The 18,062-nt window shown below is 42.3% G+C and overlaps 1 protein-coding gene across 1 annotated transcript; it reads right to left on the bottom strand.

Moving 5' to 3' along the window:
- Positions 1-5,332, bottom strand: EXOSC3 (exosome component 3). The gene is made up of 4 exons (XM_058694880.1): positions 4,993-5,332; positions 4,102-4,251; positions 1,479-1,630; positions 1-452 (listed from the first exon to the last, which is right to left on the bottom strand). Exons 1-4 carry the CDS (start codon positions 5,311-5,313, stop codon positions 251-253), a joined length of 825 nt encoding a protein of 274 aa, XP_058550863.1. The 5' UTR covers positions 5,314-5,332; the 3' UTR covers positions 1-250.
- Positions 5,333-18,062: the final 12,730 nt, after the last annotated feature.

The following is an 18,062-nucleotide window of genomic DNA, read 5'->3' as shown; positions in this document are numbered from 1 at the left end:
TACTTCTGGTAAACTTTATTGTAAAGAAAAAAGCACATCATTATTTTATAATGACTTTTCTCACCCACAAGAACATGGGTGGCAACTAGTAACATGTTTATAAAAATATTTTACTTAGAACTGTAATAAGACAATGTGTACATTCACATTATGTCTTCTGACGGTTTAATGGGGAGAGAGAGGTTCACCTGAAAAAAATTTTCCCTAGGAAACCCAGTCTCTTGGGTCAACTGACCCAAAAAAATTACATCTAACTTTCTGCCAGTCTGGAGAAGATTTGTTTTCTTTGATCTGCTGTCATATGTTCACAAGCTTCCAAAATGTTTGCCAAAATTAAGGTCTGCTGAATGGTTTTTGCCTTAACCCATATTCTTCCATTCATTCCAAATACTATCTCCAGTGGGTAGAGTTTTCCCACTTCCTGAAGGATTTCACAGTCTGGAGCCAGCAGCCTGGTGAGGAAAAGGAAAGAAAATGAAATTTAACCAAGTGGTAGGGTGTGACCTGACTATCCTTTAGCAGAAGACTTAGTTTCTGGGCAGTTCTCCGTAGTTATTCAAATCCCCACCAACATCATCCGAGAAAAAGGTACATGACATTTGCTGCCCCCTTTCATCCAAGCACACTTACCAGTACACTACAGGTCACAACAGTGGGTTATATCCTCTACAAAGAAATCAAAGTCCCTCTGTCACCAACTTTACAGAAAATACATATAAAGTTCTCCTGTATCGTCAGAGCACCTTAATTCTAGGCTTTAGAATTGTAATTTTTGTATTATCTATGGTGCTAAACGAACCAGCTTATTTTCCTGACCATGTAAACTATTTCCTGGTATTCAGTACTTGGAGAGAAACATTGACTTTCAAACCACAAGGGTTTGCTTCTCTGTCTTGAACTTTGTCCAAATCTGCAGAATAAGTAGCAAAGAGAGGCATGTAACACTGAGCTCTGAGCTCAGTGGCTCTAAGAGTAAAGCTCTTAACAGGACATAACTTTGGGTAGGTAAAGGTCTAAACACCTAACAGAATCTACCTCTGGGAACAATTAAATCTATCAGGACAGAATAGCAGGAATCTTACGGGAATATCTGCATAAGCTTCAAGAGTGCATCAGCCTACCTATATTTGGCCCCCATTACTAGAGAAATCTGGTGATTTTGTACAATTGTAAATTGCGTCTATATTCAAATGACAGAAGAAGGCCAGTTTTCACATCTGATTTTCTGGGAAAGAAGCCCAAGACTTCATATCAACACAAAAACTACACCACCAGATACATCTGAATTTAGTGTATTTACATGAAGAGAGGATGGGACTAAATGCGTGAGTTTACAACCGTGTTAAAATGGACACTGATTTTTAACTTTGAGGAGATTCAGACATTGTTACAAAGAATCCAATCCCCAAAATCAGTCAGCTTTCCAAGAAGGATAATTATAAAAGAAGACAGTCAAGCCAGAAGGCATTAGGACTTACTTTCTAATTAAGCCCAAAGTCACTTTAAAAAGCAGACCATCCTGTCCAATCACACCCATTCCATTGGCTCGTCCACAGCTGTCAATACAGACCATCTCTGGTTCCATATCTTTATTAGCAACCACAAATTGGCCATAGATGAGATCTCCAACCTAAAATGATAATTTAAAAAGTTCACTTCCACTCAACAAATCATTCTATAGGTGCTGCTATGGGTTCTTTCCCGTTGGCAGCAATGCCTGCCATGTATACTTCTGTGGCTAAGGGACCAACTATCTTCCAGAATACCCAGGGTCACTCGAGTTGACTCTTTAAAAAGGCAACATTACCCAAGTGTGTCCTCCCCAGAATGGGAGCTATCTCAAAGACGAGAACATTCTTTAGGGTTACGCCATCCAATATGGTAGCCATTACCCACATGTAGTTATTTAAACTTACATTTAATTAAAATTAGATCCTCAAAATTCAGTTCCTCAATTTCATTAGTCACATTTTTAAAAGTTATTTATTTTTTTGAGAGAGAATGCACGTACATGTGTGGACAAGGGGCAGAAAGAGAAAGAGAATCTTAAGCAGGCTCCATGCCCAGCATGGAGCCCAATGCAGGGCTCAATCTCGTGACCATGAGATTATGACCTGAGCCAAAATCAAGAGTCCGTACTTAACCCACCGAGCCCCTCAAGGGCCCAGCATTAGCCGCATTTCAATGCTCAACAGCCATGACCTGGCCAGTGACTACCATACTAGTCAGTGCAAATGTAAACCACTAGCATCATCACAGAAAGTTCTACTAGATAGCACTACTCTAAGGACTTACAAAAGATTGATGGAAGAAAACTCCAGGCATGTCAATTATTCAAAGAAACATGGAACAATGGTAATTCATTGGTATTTAAGGCAAGATTTACTTAATTTCATAAAACTGAACTTCAAAATGATGAAACTAAAGGAATGGAGAAGAGTGAATTTGTTCTGTTACTACTATATCTACTATTTGTTGGTGACTAGCAACTAAAGAGGAACAAAACATTCTTTGCATTTCAGAAGCATTTGGTCTTGGAGGGCAGTGGGGATGTACATATAAATAACCAAGTTCATTTAAGACTGAATCCAGTAGGTGCTAGAGTAAAGTTATAAGAAAGATGATTGTAAATGAGGGATGGTTTTACAGAGATGGTGGTGTTTAGCCTGAGTCTCAAAAGATGAGCATGTGTTCCACAGGCTAAGGTAATAGAGCAATCAGAAAGAGCAATCCAGACAGAGGGAACAGCATAAGCAAAGGTACAAGGGCAGGGACTTATGAGTTCAGTAGTGCTATTTTTTTTTTTATAAGGTAGATTTATTTTGAGAGAGGGAGAGAGAGCGCGAGCAGAGGAGGGGCAGAGAGAATCCCAAGCAGGCTCTGCACAGTGCAGAACCTGGCATAGGGCTCAAACCCACGAACTGTAAGATCATGACCTGAGATGAAATCAACAGTAGGATGCTTGACCGACTGAGCCACCCAGGCACCCCTCAGTAGTGTTATTAAATAGTTTGGAGTGGTTCAAGTATGGCTGCACGGAGGTTATAATTATAGATAAGTGAAGACTTCTGGAGTATAATGCCAAGGAAATCTGTAGGCATTAAAGATTTTTTTTTTTTTTTTTTTTTTTTTTTTTTTTTTTTGAGTAAGGGGAGTGTATGAGGCTGTCAGCTCTCAAAAGCCTGGATAGGAGGGCAAAAGTGTACAGGCAGGGATGTTAATGAAAAGATCACTGAAGCACCTGGTTAGCTTGGCTGGTTAGGCACTGGGCTCTGTGCTGATGGTGCAAAGCCTGCTTGGGATTCTCTCTCTCCCTCTCTGTCTCTTCCCCACTCACACACGTGCTCTCTCTCTCTCTCTCTCTCAATAAATATTTTTTTAAAAAAGGAGGTCATTAACCAATACTGGTCAAAAAGTAGCTAAAGTCTGATCTTGCAAAATGGAAGGATACAGGAATTAATGTGCAGAAGATCAGAGATAGAATCAAACAGCATCAGTAAGATTAAGCAACTAAAGACACATGAGAGGTTAGTGAAAAGGGGCAAAGACATCACCAAATTTCTGACTTGGGCAGACAGAGAGAGTGTGGCTATACTACCAGAAGAGCCCAAATTGAAAACCTGAGGTAACAGGATTGCTCCTCTGCCAGCTCCAAGCAGAGCTTGTGGGAAAACAGTGATGCGACTGAAGTTGTGAGATGGCAGTCCCAGGACTTAACAATCAGGGTGGATGGGTGGCTGATATGGCAATTTGCACTACTTAATCCTCCTTCCTCCTGAAGCCTATGGCCCACTTCCTTGTCCAGTGGATATAGACATAAGAAATAACAATAGAGAGGACAGAGCCTTTCAACTCAGTACAAATGAAACAGCCCCCAATATAGCAAATGTAAATAAGCATGCAACTCTAGACCCAGAGCTGGACACTGGAAAAAACTCTTACAGCCTGAAGTGATTACACAGATGCTCAGAGATCAACCCAGAGAAGTGGGAAAGTAAGTCATGCTAAAGAGAGAATTCAGGTAGCATTCTGGATATTTGAGTGTTGATGGATATTTCGATGCTTTTTCTTATTTTTGAAAGCAAAGGTCCCCATCGTTACCTGCACATTTGGTCTGTTTCTTTTAGTTGCACCTTCAAATGCCAAGTAAGACAAAGAAGCTGGCTCACTCCCTCCAACATCAACTTTGAATATATCTCCAGATTTAGCTGTCACTATGCCAATCACATGGTCTCCTTTCACTGGGACATACTACAAAAAAACAAAAAACCAGAATGAAGTGACAGCCATAAATGGCAATCATTTCCATTTTATCTTCAGCAAGTCTTTAGTGATTACTTCACTGTTTGTCATTAGAGATATTTAGAAAATATTGTGAGATTCAAGTCTACAAATTAATACAAATCTACAACAAATTTGATCATATGTTACTTTCAGTAAAAGAAAATCAATCATAAACTCTTAGGTTTACAGTTTCAAATACTCTGTTCATTTCAGCCAGTATCCCATACATCTTGTATCCTTATCAGAAAGTCCCTAGCTTCTGCTTGCATATTAAGTCTAGTGCTACACGGGGTCCTCACAACCAAGTAAGGCTATTTCATTGACAATTTTTCCCATATTAAAGTCCTTCCTTATTCTAAGAGAAATTTAACTCCCTGTGACATCCGCTCATTGAGCCTGGTTCCGTCCTTTGGGACGCCAAAAGATACGCCTGGTGCTCCTTTGGGATTTTGAAGGCGACGACCATGTCTTAACAGTTCTTATCCTCTTATACACCAAGATTTCCAGTCTCCCCTCTCTCCTGGCCGCCCTTCTCGAGTCACGTTCCATTTGTTCATAGTCCCTCTAAAGGAGATGTAGAGGTGGGCACAAGACTACGGTGGCTCTAGACTAGCATTAACAGAGGGATCCAGGGCCCCATCCCTGCCTCTTCCCAGAGCGGGGATATCACTTTCACGGCCGTACCACCTCTCCAGAGTCCCAACTCACCCGTTTCTGTTGCGAGTCCACCCAGTAAACGCCACCGCCGCCGCCGCCGGGCTCCTTGTAACGGAGGCGGCCGCACTTGGTGACCAGAAGGCGGTCACCACAGCGCCGCAAGCCCGGGCCGCACACTACACGCACCCGGGCGCGCACCCCCGCATTCAGGCGCAGCGGTCGCTCCCCGGTACCTCCTGGGCCTTCTGCGTCCTCCTGCTCTGGCAGCAGCAGTTCCTCACCCGGGAGCACCACCTGATCTAGCACAGTGCGAGCCGCCCGTGCCCTGCCTCCCGCAAGGGATTCGGCCGCGACAGCCACCACCCCTGCCATACCCGGAGCCACCCAAAGCAATTTCCCACTTCCGCTTCCGGCCCCGCGTCCAATCTCCAGACGGCCCAAGGCTTTCCGTTTCCGGTAGTAGCGGTCTATTGGAGAACCTACGTCCACGGAACCTGCGAGCTGTGGGCTGGAGGGTTCCGCCAAGGTGGCTGCGATAGTGTCTCTACCCCGCCACCTATCTTGCAGTCTTTCTGCAAATCGGCACTCGAAACACGCAACTTGAGTCGATGGCACATCCTTCACTTCCGATGTTTCAGGTCGCACCGCAGGATTCAAGACGCTCCTACGTGTGGTGTGGTTTCGTAGCAACCTTGGGGACCGAGCAGAGGGGCTTGGGGAGTCAGTCCTTTCCTTCCGACTCCGCCCTCAGAAGGAAAAGTATTTTCCTTTTCCAAAAAAACCGAAAAAAACCAAAAAACCTTTTTTTAATGGTTGCTAGATATCTATTCACATCATGGAAAACAAAGAGAAGAATAAAGAGAAAATAAACAAAAGGTATTAGTCTTGCTCTCATTTGTCTCCGGCTAGCTGTCAGCTAGTTCTCATTCTTTGTAGCCCAGGGTCTTAAACCTGATGGGTGAATGAATGCATGTTAACATTTTGGTGTGTATTTGTCCCCAGACTTTTTTCCCTGTAAATATACAGATGCCCATGTGCATTTCCACATAGAGCTACCCCTACATGGTCCGAGGAATTAGTAACTGCAATTAAATCCTTGAGGCTACATTCCATGGAGTACACTAGGTACCCGGGTGAGAAGCAGCTGAATTCCAAATCCATAGCATATCAGGACTGCTCTTACTTTTAGGCTCTTTCTTGAAATCACTGTTTCCTCTATAAACTAGCACCTCCAGTTAGCGCTTGGTCAGATTCCCCAATAAGGCTTAGAGCTCCTGGGGACTGGGAGGGATTGGCTTCCAACATGAGTTATTAGATTTGGGGGATGTTTAAGACGATCATCTCTAACATACCCTCCAAATTTGGCAAAGTGCTGACGAGCCAACTGAGTAAGAGTATTAAGAGGCCAACTGAAATGTAGCTTTTGTTTTACAGTCACATTGTTTAAAGTGTTCTTGTTCGGTTACACTGGCAGCAGGGATGGTGTAGATTGTTTTTTCTCTCCTCCCCAATCTAACCCATTTCTAGAGGCTCTGGAATCAGTGGGTATTCGATGACCAAGACCACCTGAATCGCGGCTGGCCCAAGCAAGGCCATGCCCGAAGTGGGGCCAAACCTGGCTAAGAAGGTCTTCCGAGTCCACCACCCTGTGAGGAGGCACGTGGGTACCCTCCTGGCTCATTCCTAGGTCCACAGAAGACGTAAGGCATTCCGCAGTGTGCCGTCGCCCGAAGACCGGAAGCTGGGCCGGGAGGGGCAGGCCGCAGCTCCTCCCGGGCGGGGCCCTCCCGACACACCCCCAAGGGGCAGGCCCAGGGGGTGTGGCGCGCGGGAAGGACGCCGGGCTTTGAGCCGCGTGCTGCCATGGGTGTGCTTCGCTACCTCGGCGCTCTGCCGCCTCTGGTGAGTGAGAGCGCCCGGCCGTGGCTGGCGTGGTGGGCGCGTGGTGGGCAGGGCCCCGGAGATGCTGAGGTCCTTCCGCGTGCGGGTGAGTGGGGAGTCCAGACCGCCAGCAAGTATGTGGAGCCTGGTTCCTCGCAGCGGCCAGGACTTCTGTGACGTTCAGGTCTGGCTTTGGGGTCCAGTTGGGTCGCGGGTACGAAGTTGGCGTTTCCAAATAGCGCGTGCGGTCGTTTCTGGATGTAAAAATGGCGGTGGGACTGGGGAATGCATAGGAGGCCGAGCCCATGCAGTTAACGCAGGCCTTGTCGGGTCGAGACACGCTTAGCTCTCGGCCCCCAGGTGGGGGCTGCCTAGCAGATTGGCCCAGGAGGATTAGGCCCATTGCCTGTTGGGGGGCTGCCCACTGGGAGCCCGTGCTGTAAGGGCGGCGCCACCCTCAATTGGCTCTGGCTTCCACCTCCCCACTTCTCAGGATTTTCTTCCGCAAAGTTACCAGATTGATTTTTGGAAAGGTTGGACCTGACCACATCCTTCCGGACGGTTTCCCCAAACTTCCTTTTTTAAAAATCTTTGCGACTTGAGGGGCACCTGGGTGGCTCAGTCAGTTAAGCGGCCGACTTCGGTTCAGGTCATGATCTCTCGGTCTGCGAGTTCAAGCCCCGCGTCGGGCTGTGTGCTGACAACTCAGAGCCTGGAGCCTGTTTCAGATTCTGTGTCTCCCTCTCTCTGACCCTCCCCTGTTCATGCTCTGTCTCTCCCTGTCTCAAAAATAAATAAAACGTTAAAAAAAAAAACAAACATTTTTTTAAATCTTTGCGACTTGAGAAACTGGAAAAGTAACATGTCATGGTTGCCTTTCTTGGTTGACTGGTGAAATTGGGCGGATTTTTGTTTGTGTTTTTTCCTTTCAGTCAACAACACTAGTTGAGCATTTGCTCTGAGTCAGGAAGTGAGCCGGGGAATCAGCTGAATCATGACCCCTGCCCTGGAGGAGTTAGCTGTCTTCACATGAAAATACCAAGGGCTAAGGTGGCTGTAACAACTTGATGAGGGCATCAGTTGCAAGGGTAGACAGGATGAAATGGTTACCTGAACGTGGGAGAAAGGTGGGAGTCAGGATAGGTGTCCCAAAGGAAGTGGTATTTGAATGAACCTTTCAGATTTTTTTAGTTTACTGGTTTCTAAAAATTACAAATGAACTACATGCTGATTTATGTACAGAAATTAAGAGCCCATGTAAGTATTGTTAGTGTCGTTATTCAAGTAAAGAATTTAGATGCTCACAATTATCACTTTAAATGAATCTCCTTGCTATGGATTTTTTTTTTTTTGCTACAGATGTTTTTAATCACAAATAAGCAAATCATAAATAATCACAAAAAACTAGAGAGAGTTTTGAAGAGTATACGAATAGCAGATGTAAGGAACAGCCATTATGCCTACAGTTGAGATAGCATATCTGAGGAAATCTCTCCCTGCTGTCCAGGACTGATTGAGTCCTTGCTGGAGAGAACATGGTCATGGCTCATTAAATGTAAGCAGTCACCGGGAACCTGTGGCAGTGGAAGTTGCTTTGAAATCCACTCTCCAGAACTTGCTGGCACTTCTATGGTTCCGGGGAAAGCTATTCCTGGGGAAGTGTCACCTGGAAGCCCCCGCTACAAGACTGCCTGGGAGGGCGCCAGGGAAAACTTGTGGGTGCTTCTGGCCACCAAGAGAAGAAGGAGCCGATACTAGAGAAGCTGCCCTGCTGCAGGAGTGTACCAGTAAGCAAAACCTATTCTTCCTGAAATGCTTCTGCAGGGCTTTCTACCTACAAAGCCTGTCTTTGTGTTAGATAGGAAAGGAAAAGTGTTTTAAAGGTCCAGATCCATTTTCTCAGAGCAAGCAGTAACGGTGAGTTTAGACCATCGTGGCTGTACTTTGGTAACTGGCTCAAGGTCTCATCAAGTTGTGATATCAATAGACTTGTTGGTAACAGCAGTAGAGTCGGCCCAGGTCCACACTGATGAATTCTACCAAACATTTAAAGAATATCTATCCTTTGCCAACTCTTAAAAAAATAGAAGAGGGGGGGAACATATACCAATGCGTTCTATGAGGCCAGTATTACCCTGGTATCTGAACCAAAGATACTGCCGGAAAAGAAAACTACAAATGATTATTCCTTATTAAGATAGACACAAAATTCTCAACAAAATACTAGCAAACTGAATCCAGCATTCTACAAAAAGGGTTATAAACCATGACCAAATGGGATTTATCCTACAATTGTAGTCTTTTAACATCTGATATCAATTAATTTACCATACCAAAAGGCAAAAGCCACGTTATTACCTGAGTAGATTAAAAAAAAAAAAAGCGTTTTAAAAAGTCCAACACCCTGTCGTGATGAAGACACTCAATAAACTAGGATTGGAAGAGAACCTCCTCAACCTAATAAAGGGCATCTACGAAAACCTACAGCTAACATCGTACTTAACGGTGAAAGACTGAAAACTTTCTCCCGAAGATCAGGAATAAGACAAGGAAGTCTGCTCTCTCCACTTCTATTCAGTATTGTACTGGAGGTTCTATCCCACACAGTTCAGGAAGAAAAAGGAATAAAAGGTATCCAGACTGGAAAGGAAGAAGTAAAACTATCTCTATTTGCCTGTGATATAATCAGGTACATAGAAAACGCTAAGGAATCCACTCAAGAAAAACTGTTAAACAAATGAGTTCAGCAGGGTTGCTAGATTCAAGAACAATATACAAAAATCAATTGCATTTCTATACATTTGGAAAACTGAAATTAAGACAATTCTATTTATAGTAGTATCAAGGAGAATAAAACATTTGGGAATAAATTTAACCCAAGAAATGCTAAGCTTAAACTCTGGAAATTATAGAACATTATTGAAAGAAATTAAATATCTTTTTATAAAAAAGTTTATTTATTTATTTTGAGAGAGAGAGAGAGCATGCAATCAGGGGAGGGGCAGAGAGAGAGGGAGAGAGAGAATCCCAAGCAGGCTCCTCACTGTCAGTGCAGAGCCAGATGCGGGGCTTAGACTCATGAACTGTGATACCATGACCTGAGCCAAAACCAAGAGTTGGTCACTTAACTGACTTAACCACCCAAGTGCCCCAAAATATCTTCTCAAAAAGTTTTTATTGGGGCGCCTGGGTGGTGCAGTTGGTTAAGCATCCAACTTTGGCTCAGATTATGATCTCACGGTTCGGGAGTTTGAGCCCTGCTTCGGGCTCCTTACTCTCTCTTCCCTCTCTCTCTCTCCCTGTCATGCTGCCCCTTGCTCCCACGTGCTGTCTATCAAAAATTATTTTTTTTAAACAAGTATTTATTTTGGTGGGGGGGAGGAGGGGCAGAGAGGGAAGCCTAAGCAGGCTCCATGCAGACACTGTGAAGGCTTGAACCCATGAACCATGAGATCATGACCTGAGCCAAAACCAAAAGTCGGACATTTAACCAACTAAGCCATCCAGGCATCCCAGAAATTAAGTATCTTAATAGTTGGAGAAGTACCTCCTGTTCATTGATCAGAAGATTTAATATTGTTAAGATAATAGTACTCCCCAAATTAATACACAGATTCAAAGCAATCCTTATCAAAATCCCTACTGTCTTAATTGCAAAAATTGACAAATCAACCCTAAAATTAATATGGAAATTCAAGAGACCCTGAATAGCAAAAACAGACAAAAAACTTGAAAAAGAACAAAGTTGGGGAATTTACACTTCTGATTTTAAATCTTACTACAAGGCTTACAGTAATCAAGACAGTACTGGTATCATGACATAAATCAATGGGAAAAAAATTCAGAACATAGAAAAACTCACATTTGTGAGCAACTGGTTTTTGATAGGGGTATGAAGACAAGCAAGGGAAAAAAATAGTTCAACAAATGGTGTTGGGACAACTGGATATCCACATGCAAAACCATGAAGTCAACTCTTAGAAGAAAACATAGAGCTGAGTTTTTTGACCTTGGATTGCCAGTGGTTTCTTAGGACACCAACAAAAGCACAAACACCCAAAGAAAAAAAGTTGGACTTTATCAAAACTTTTGTGCTTCAAAGACAGCATTAAGAAAGTGAACAGACAACCCACTGAATGGGAGAAAATATTTGAAAATCATGTATTTGATAAGGGACACGTATCTAGAACATATAAACAACATCTACAACTCAGTAGTACACAAGTGACCCAATTTAAAAATGGACAAAGGAACCAAATTGACATTTTTTTCTTTTCTTTTTTTTAATTTTTTTTTTTTTTACATTTATTTATTTTTGAGAGACAGAGAGAAACAGTGTGAGCAGGGGAGGACCAGAGCAAGAGGGAGACATGGAATCTGAAGCAGGCTCCAGGCTCCAAGCTGTCCGTACACAGCCCGATGTGGGGCTCAAACCCACGAACCGTGAGATCATGACCTGAGCCGAAGTCGGACGCTTTAACCGACTGAGCTACCCAGGCGCCCCCAAATTGACATTTTTTCAAAGAAAATATGCGAATGGCTAAGAAACACATGAAAAGATGCTTAAAGTAATTAGTCCAGGAAATGCAAAGTAAAACCTTAATGATACACCATTTTTACCCCCCCACTAGGATGGCTATAATTAAAAAGATAATAATTTAAGTGTTGGTGATGATGTGGAGAAATCAGGACCCCCATGTTGCTGGTGTAAAATGTAAAACTTTGGAAAAGTTTGACAGTTCCTCAAAAAGTGAAACACACGGGTACCATATAACATAACGATTCCACTCCTAGGATATAACCCAAAGATTGAAAGCCTGTGTCTATACAAAAACTGCACGTGAATGTTCGTAGCAGAATTATTCAAACTAGCCAAAAAGCACAAACAATATAAATGAACATCAGCTGGTAATGGGAAAACAAAATGTGGCATATAATGGGATATTATTTAATCCTGAAAGAGAACAAAAGGTATTGATAAATGCTACAATGTGGTTGAATCTAGAGAACAGTATGCCAAGTGAAAGAAACCAGATACAAAAGGCTACAATTCTGTTTATACGAAATATCCAGAATAGATAAATCTGCAGAGACAAAAAGTTACCAGGGGCAGGGAGAAAAGAGAATGAAAGTTGTTGTTTCATGAGTTCAGTGTCAGTTTGGGAAGATGAAAAACCTGGAGATGGCAGTGGCACAGCAATATCAATGTACTTAATGCCACTGAACTGTCCACCTAGAAATGGTTAAAATGGTGAAGTTTATGTTTACCACAGTAAAAGGAATATTTCCGCAGAAAAAGGAGAGAGATGTGACGCAAATGTAACAAAAAAATCTAGTAATTGTTGAACCTGGATGATGGGCATATGGTTGTGATTTTTTTGTTATTTTTTTAAATGTTTATTTTTGGGGGAGAGAGAGAGAGGGAGGGAAAGAGAAAGAACAAGTGGGGGAGGGGCAGAGAGAAAGGGGGACAGAGGATCCAAAGTAGGCTCTGCACGGACAGCAGACCCGATGCGGGGCTTGAACTCACAAACCATGAGATCACGACCTGAGCCAGAGTTGGACACTTAACCGGCTGAGCCACCTAGGTGCCCCTGGTTTGTTTTATTTTTTAATTTTTTAATGTTTGTTTATTTTTGAGAGAAACAGCGCGAGCAGGGAAGGGGCAGAGAGACAGACAGACAGACACAGAATCCGAAGCAGGCTCCAGGCTCCAGGCTCCAGGCACCAGGCGCCAAGCTGTCAGCACAGAGCCAGGCGCAGAACTTGAACCATGAGATCATGACCTCAGCCAAAGTCGGACACTCAACCGACTTAAGCCGCCCAGGCAACCCCCCTGGTTTTTTAATTCAATTCTAGTTTTGTTTGAAACTTTTCATAATTGAAAAAATAGTGTGGAGATAGGAAATCTAGATATCGTCTTGATGACTGTTCAGCATGATGGAGCAAATAATGGAAAAAGTTATTGCAAAACAAACAAAAAATAAACAGCTTTGACCATGCCTTTCACCTGCCTAAACTCCAGGGGGCATCCAAGACTGACAACTGGCCTCAGGTCACTCTGTCTGCCACCTTTATCCTGTTTCTCTCTGACTTTCATTCTTCTGAGTAATACCACATCACGTATTTATCACATACGTACCCTGATCTGTGCCATTCAAGCCATGTATGCCCTCTGCTTAAAATTCTTCTTAATGTAGCAAACCAATCTCCCTCTCCCTTCTTAACCTTTCCTTCAAAATTGGGCTGGATTGCCCAGGGAATATTTTCTGATACTGGCTTGGAGCTGACTGCTCCTCATCTGTTTCCATAGCTCACTGTCCATAATTTATCATAGCAGGAAACATGAGACTGAAACTACCAAATTTATACACATGCACATGCCTGGAATGTAGAAACTGGTATGTCAAATGCATTGCATCAAAGTCTATGAAGGAGTTTCTCTACCAGGAAGATCTCTTAACATAAGCTTGCTAAATATTTCTCCAGCTTTATGAATATTTTATGTCACAGATCCCTGGAGGGATTACTTAACATACTTTTTCTCTAGGCTAAAAACAATATATTTGAGGAAAAACAGTAATATGAACCACCACCACCATCGCCACCACCCCCGGAAAAATTCACTTCTAACTTTCATCTAAATAATGTATAGAGAAGTGATTTATTTTGAAAGTCTACAAGACTTTTAAAAAAAAAAAAAAAATTATTTGACTGTAGTTGACACACAATGTTACATTAGTTTCAGGTACTGTAGCTGGTTTTCAAAAAGTCTTGTAGAGATAAAAGTCTATAAGGCTTTTTGAAAAATAGCTGTGGTTGCCAGAGGCTGTGGGAGGGGGAAAGTAGGAATAACTCTTTAATGGGTACAGTTTCAGATGGAAAAGTGAAAAAAGTTCCTCTAGTTCCTATCCAGAGGCAGCCACCATCATCTGCAGTTCGTTTCTTTAGAAAAGAACTAGCCATTGTTTTGGGGGTGGAGGTGGGGAAAGCAGCCTGGCCACTGGGTTAGGGGACCAAGTGGTATACAGACTTTGAGCTGCTCCACCTCCTATCAGCCTGTTACCATACATAGTGTCTGTACCTTCAAGGGCTGGGTCTCCCCAGGGTTCTGTGCAGCAAATAGACAGCAAATAGTCTCACCTGTGTTCAGAAGGCCACCTGCAGCTATTTCAGGTGGCAACTATCCTCTGCTAGTTACCACTTCTTCTGTTTTATCTTACATTTGTTGAAAACTTTTATCTGCTATTATCTATTCTTCTTGTTGTCCAGTGGGTTTATACCTTTTTAAAACCTCCTTTATGGTCTAAGTGTATGGCCAGTTCACCATTGTATGGGCCATTTGTCTCTGTATCAACAGAAGTCTGCTAGTACTGGATTTAGTGATGATTAAGCTGAGAAACTCAAAATCTGTACACCTGGGTGAGACTCTAGGGATTACTTAGTTGTCAGAGCCTTTAAACAGCTATGGAAAGGCACGGAGGTTAGCTCTTCTTCCATGCTTGTGAAACTTTCCCCAAATCTCACTCTAAAACAAAATATGGTATTTCTGCTCCCCGACCCTGCCAATTACATGCAGCATTTTAAAAACTGCTTTAATGAGGTGTAATTTACATTCTGTAAATTTCACCCACTTTAAATATACAATTCAGTGATTTTTTTCAGTAGGTTTATGAGTTGTGCAACCATCACGAATATCCTTTAGAACATTTTGGTCACCCTAAAAAGGTCCTTCGTGCCCACTTGCAATCAATTCACATTCTACCCCAGCCCCATGGAATCACTAATCTATATTCTGTCTCTCTAGTATGCCATTTCTGGACATTTCATATGGATGGAATCATACAATGTATAGATTTTTTGTGTCTGATTTCTTTCATTTAACATGTTTTGTGGTTCATCTGTGTTTGTAGCATATATTAGCAGTAAATCATTCCTTTTTATTTCTGAATAGTATTCTGTTGTATGGATACACCACATTTTGTTTATCCATTTACAAGTTGATGACCATTTGGGTTGTTTTCACTTTTTGGCTATTATGAATAATGCTTTTAACATTTGCATACAAGTCTTTCTGTGGATGTATGTTTTCATTTCTCTTGGATAGGGTACCTAGGAGTGGAATTGCTGGGTTGTATGATATATTTATTTATTTAAAATTTTTTAATGTTTGGGGCGCCTAGGTGGCTCAGTTAAGCGTCTGACTTCAGGTCAGGTCATGATCTCGCAGTCGGTGAGTTCGAGCCCCGCATTGGGCTCTGTGCTGACAGCTCAGAGCCTGGAGCCTGCTTCAAATTCTGTGTCTTCCTCTCTCTCTGCCCCTCCCTCACTCACTCTGTCTCTCAAAAATGAATAAATGTTAAAAAAATTTTTTTTTAATTTTAATGTTTTATTTTTATTTTTGAGAAAGAGTGTGAGCAGGGGAGGGGCAGAGAAAGGAGACAGAGGATCCGAAGCGGCCTCTGTGTGCTGACAGCAGTAAACCCAATGCAGGGCTCGCATTAACGAACTGCTAGATCATGACCTGAGCAGAAGTCAGATGCTCAACCAACTAACTGAGCCACCCAGGTGCCTCTGATAAATTTGTTTTTAACCTCTCAAGAAACTGCCAAATTTTTCTAAGTTGCCCCATTTTACATTTCCACCACTAATGTATAAAGGTTCTAGTTTCTCCACATCCTCACTAACACTGATTATTGTCCTTTTGATTAAATTCATCTCGGTAGGTGTGAATATTATCTCACTGTGGTTTTAATTTGCATTTCCCTAATGACTAATATGCTTAATAGACATTTGTAGATCTTGATGAAATGTCTATTCAGATCTTTTGCCTGTATTTATTTATTTTTTGAAATGTTTATTTATTTTTGAGAGAGAGAGAGAGAGCATGAGCAGGGGAGAGGAGAGAGAGAGACAGACAGACAGAAAATCTCCAGCTGTCAGCACAGAGCTGGATGCCGGGCTTGAACCCATGAACCATGAGATCATGTCCAAGAATCAGACGCTTAACCAACTGAGCCACCCAGGCATCTCTGCCCATTTTTAAATTGTGTAGCCTGTTTTATTGAGTTATAAGATACTCTTAAATATATTCTGGATATAAACCCTTTATTAGATATATGATTTACAATTTTTTTCTCACAGTCTGTGGCCTGTTTTTCATTTTTGTAACAGTATCTTTTGAAGCATATTTCGCATTTTGATGACATCCAGTTTACCAATTTTTTATTTTTAGATTGTGCTGTACTATGAAGGCTGGTAGTGGAGCCCAGTCTCTGTATTTTAGAATAGTGAAGTGTCTGATTTTTTACAAAACAAATGTTTAAACTATAGCTCTCCAATAATAACTCATTTATCCACTCACCTAAGAATGTCAAGTACTGTGCCCATGTTCATAACTCAGATGCTTTCATAGCTGGCTTTTTAAGCTAACATTTGTAAGCTAACAGCTTGCAGACTTTTGTGTGTATTTGTTCCACAGATTAAAAAAAATTTTTAAGTGTGGCTTTTAATTTTGTTTTAAACGTTTATTTATTTATTTTGAGAGAGAGAGAGCATGCAAGCAGGAGAGGGGCAGATAGAGAGGAAGAGAGAATCCCAAGCAGGCTCTCTGCAGTCAGTGCAGAACCTGACATGGGGCTTGAACCCACGAACCATGAGATCCTGACCTGAGGTGAAATCAAGAGTTGGACGTTTAGTTGACAGAGCCACCCAGGCACCCCTTTTAATGTTTTATTATAGACGGCTCAAACACATAAAAGTTGACAGACTAGTATAGTAAACTTCTATGCAGCCAAAAAACAGCCTCTGTGGCCACCAATGCTGCTACATGCACACCTGTGGGAAAAACAATTGAGTTAACATTTAATGATCAGATTTCACTTGAAATTTTCCGTTTTTAATGAGTTAATCCAGAACCCAGTATGGGTTCAAAGATTGGCAAGAATAGTATCACCTTTGGGTTCCTTTTACTTCAGTTTACTACCAAACCAGCAAATAAGCTGGCAGAGTGCACAGAGTCAGGGATACAGCTACTTTCCTACTGTCTCAGGGGTGTCTGAAGTTCAAGCGTGACTGCCGGGACTTAGTGCCCTCTATAACCGGAAGGTGGCAGAGTGGCTAAGTCTTTACTCAGCCGGCGCCCAGAGTCACACAAGCACCTCCTTGCTGTGCCAGGCACATAGTCTTATTTCTTGCTGCTTCAGTAGGCTAACAGCAGGCTTCATTTTGAACTTCCACCTTCATTTTCCTTTGATAAAGCAAATGGCATTACTAAGCCTTGTGGTAGCTGAATCTGGCTGCTTCAGTAGAGAGAGATACAGTGGTGATAACAACTTAAGGTTCAGAGATAATGTCTACAAAACTCGAATTGATAATCCTGGTGTAGTACTTTACTCAAATGGAAGTTGTTCTTTTTAATAGTATTCTGGTTATTCAGAGGTTCACAATGAAAATGTTAACAAGTGGTTAGGGGAAAAGAAGGACCAGACCTGAGATTTGTAGAGTGGCTCGGAGTTGAGGGGTTTTAAAAAAGTAATTGCCATCCTTGGCAGTGAGCTCTATACACAGCACAGCACATGGTTACGATTGTGGACTCTGGAGCTGGACTGCCTAGATTTGAATCCTGTCTCTACCACTTGCAGGCTCTGTGACTTCTCTTTTCTGTGGCTGTTGTTTTCTCATCTCTAAAATGGGGATAATAACATACCAACACAACTTGAGTTTTGAGTTAATATAAAACAGCCAGAATAGTATTAGGCATGTATTATTATATAAGTGTTTGCTTTTTATATTTTATGTTTTTTTAAGCTTATATGGTAGGACCGTTTCATTCCTGACTACATTGTTTCCTTTGAGTTACCGAAGGTTCCCAGATGGAAATGACACAATTGCTTTCTTGGTTGTTATTGATTCTTCTTGTCAATGCTCTGTAAAACCTATCACAAGTATGGCAACACCAGCAGTCATGCCAGAAGGAAACAAACTGAGAGTTCATTCTGGTACTTTAAGGGAGCCCTGCAGCAAGATCCTAGGAACTTTGCCATGAACAAGTCTCAGCTGCTCTATCTGCACCTCCTCCTACCACCAACTTTATTCCTTACCCTCTACCCTGAATTTTTTCTCTCCCTTGTAACTGCTGCTTACTCATGATTTCTCTCTCATTCCTTTGGTGTGCTCATGACCATCATGACTCCAGTGGCCTGTTTTACCTCATTACTTTTCGGCCCAAATTCTCATTG

The sequence above is a fragment of the Neofelis nebulosa genome, chromosome 12, assembly GCF_028018385.1.
Source record: "Neofelis nebulosa isolate mNeoNeb1 chromosome 12, mNeoNeb1.pri, whole genome shotgun sequence".
NCBI classification, from domain to species: Eukaryota; Metazoa; Chordata; class Mammalia; order Carnivora; family Felidae; genus Neofelis; species Neofelis nebulosa.
The sequence above is the reverse complement of the archived record's forward strand: the minus strand, read 5'-3'. Positions and strand labels throughout refer to the sequence as shown.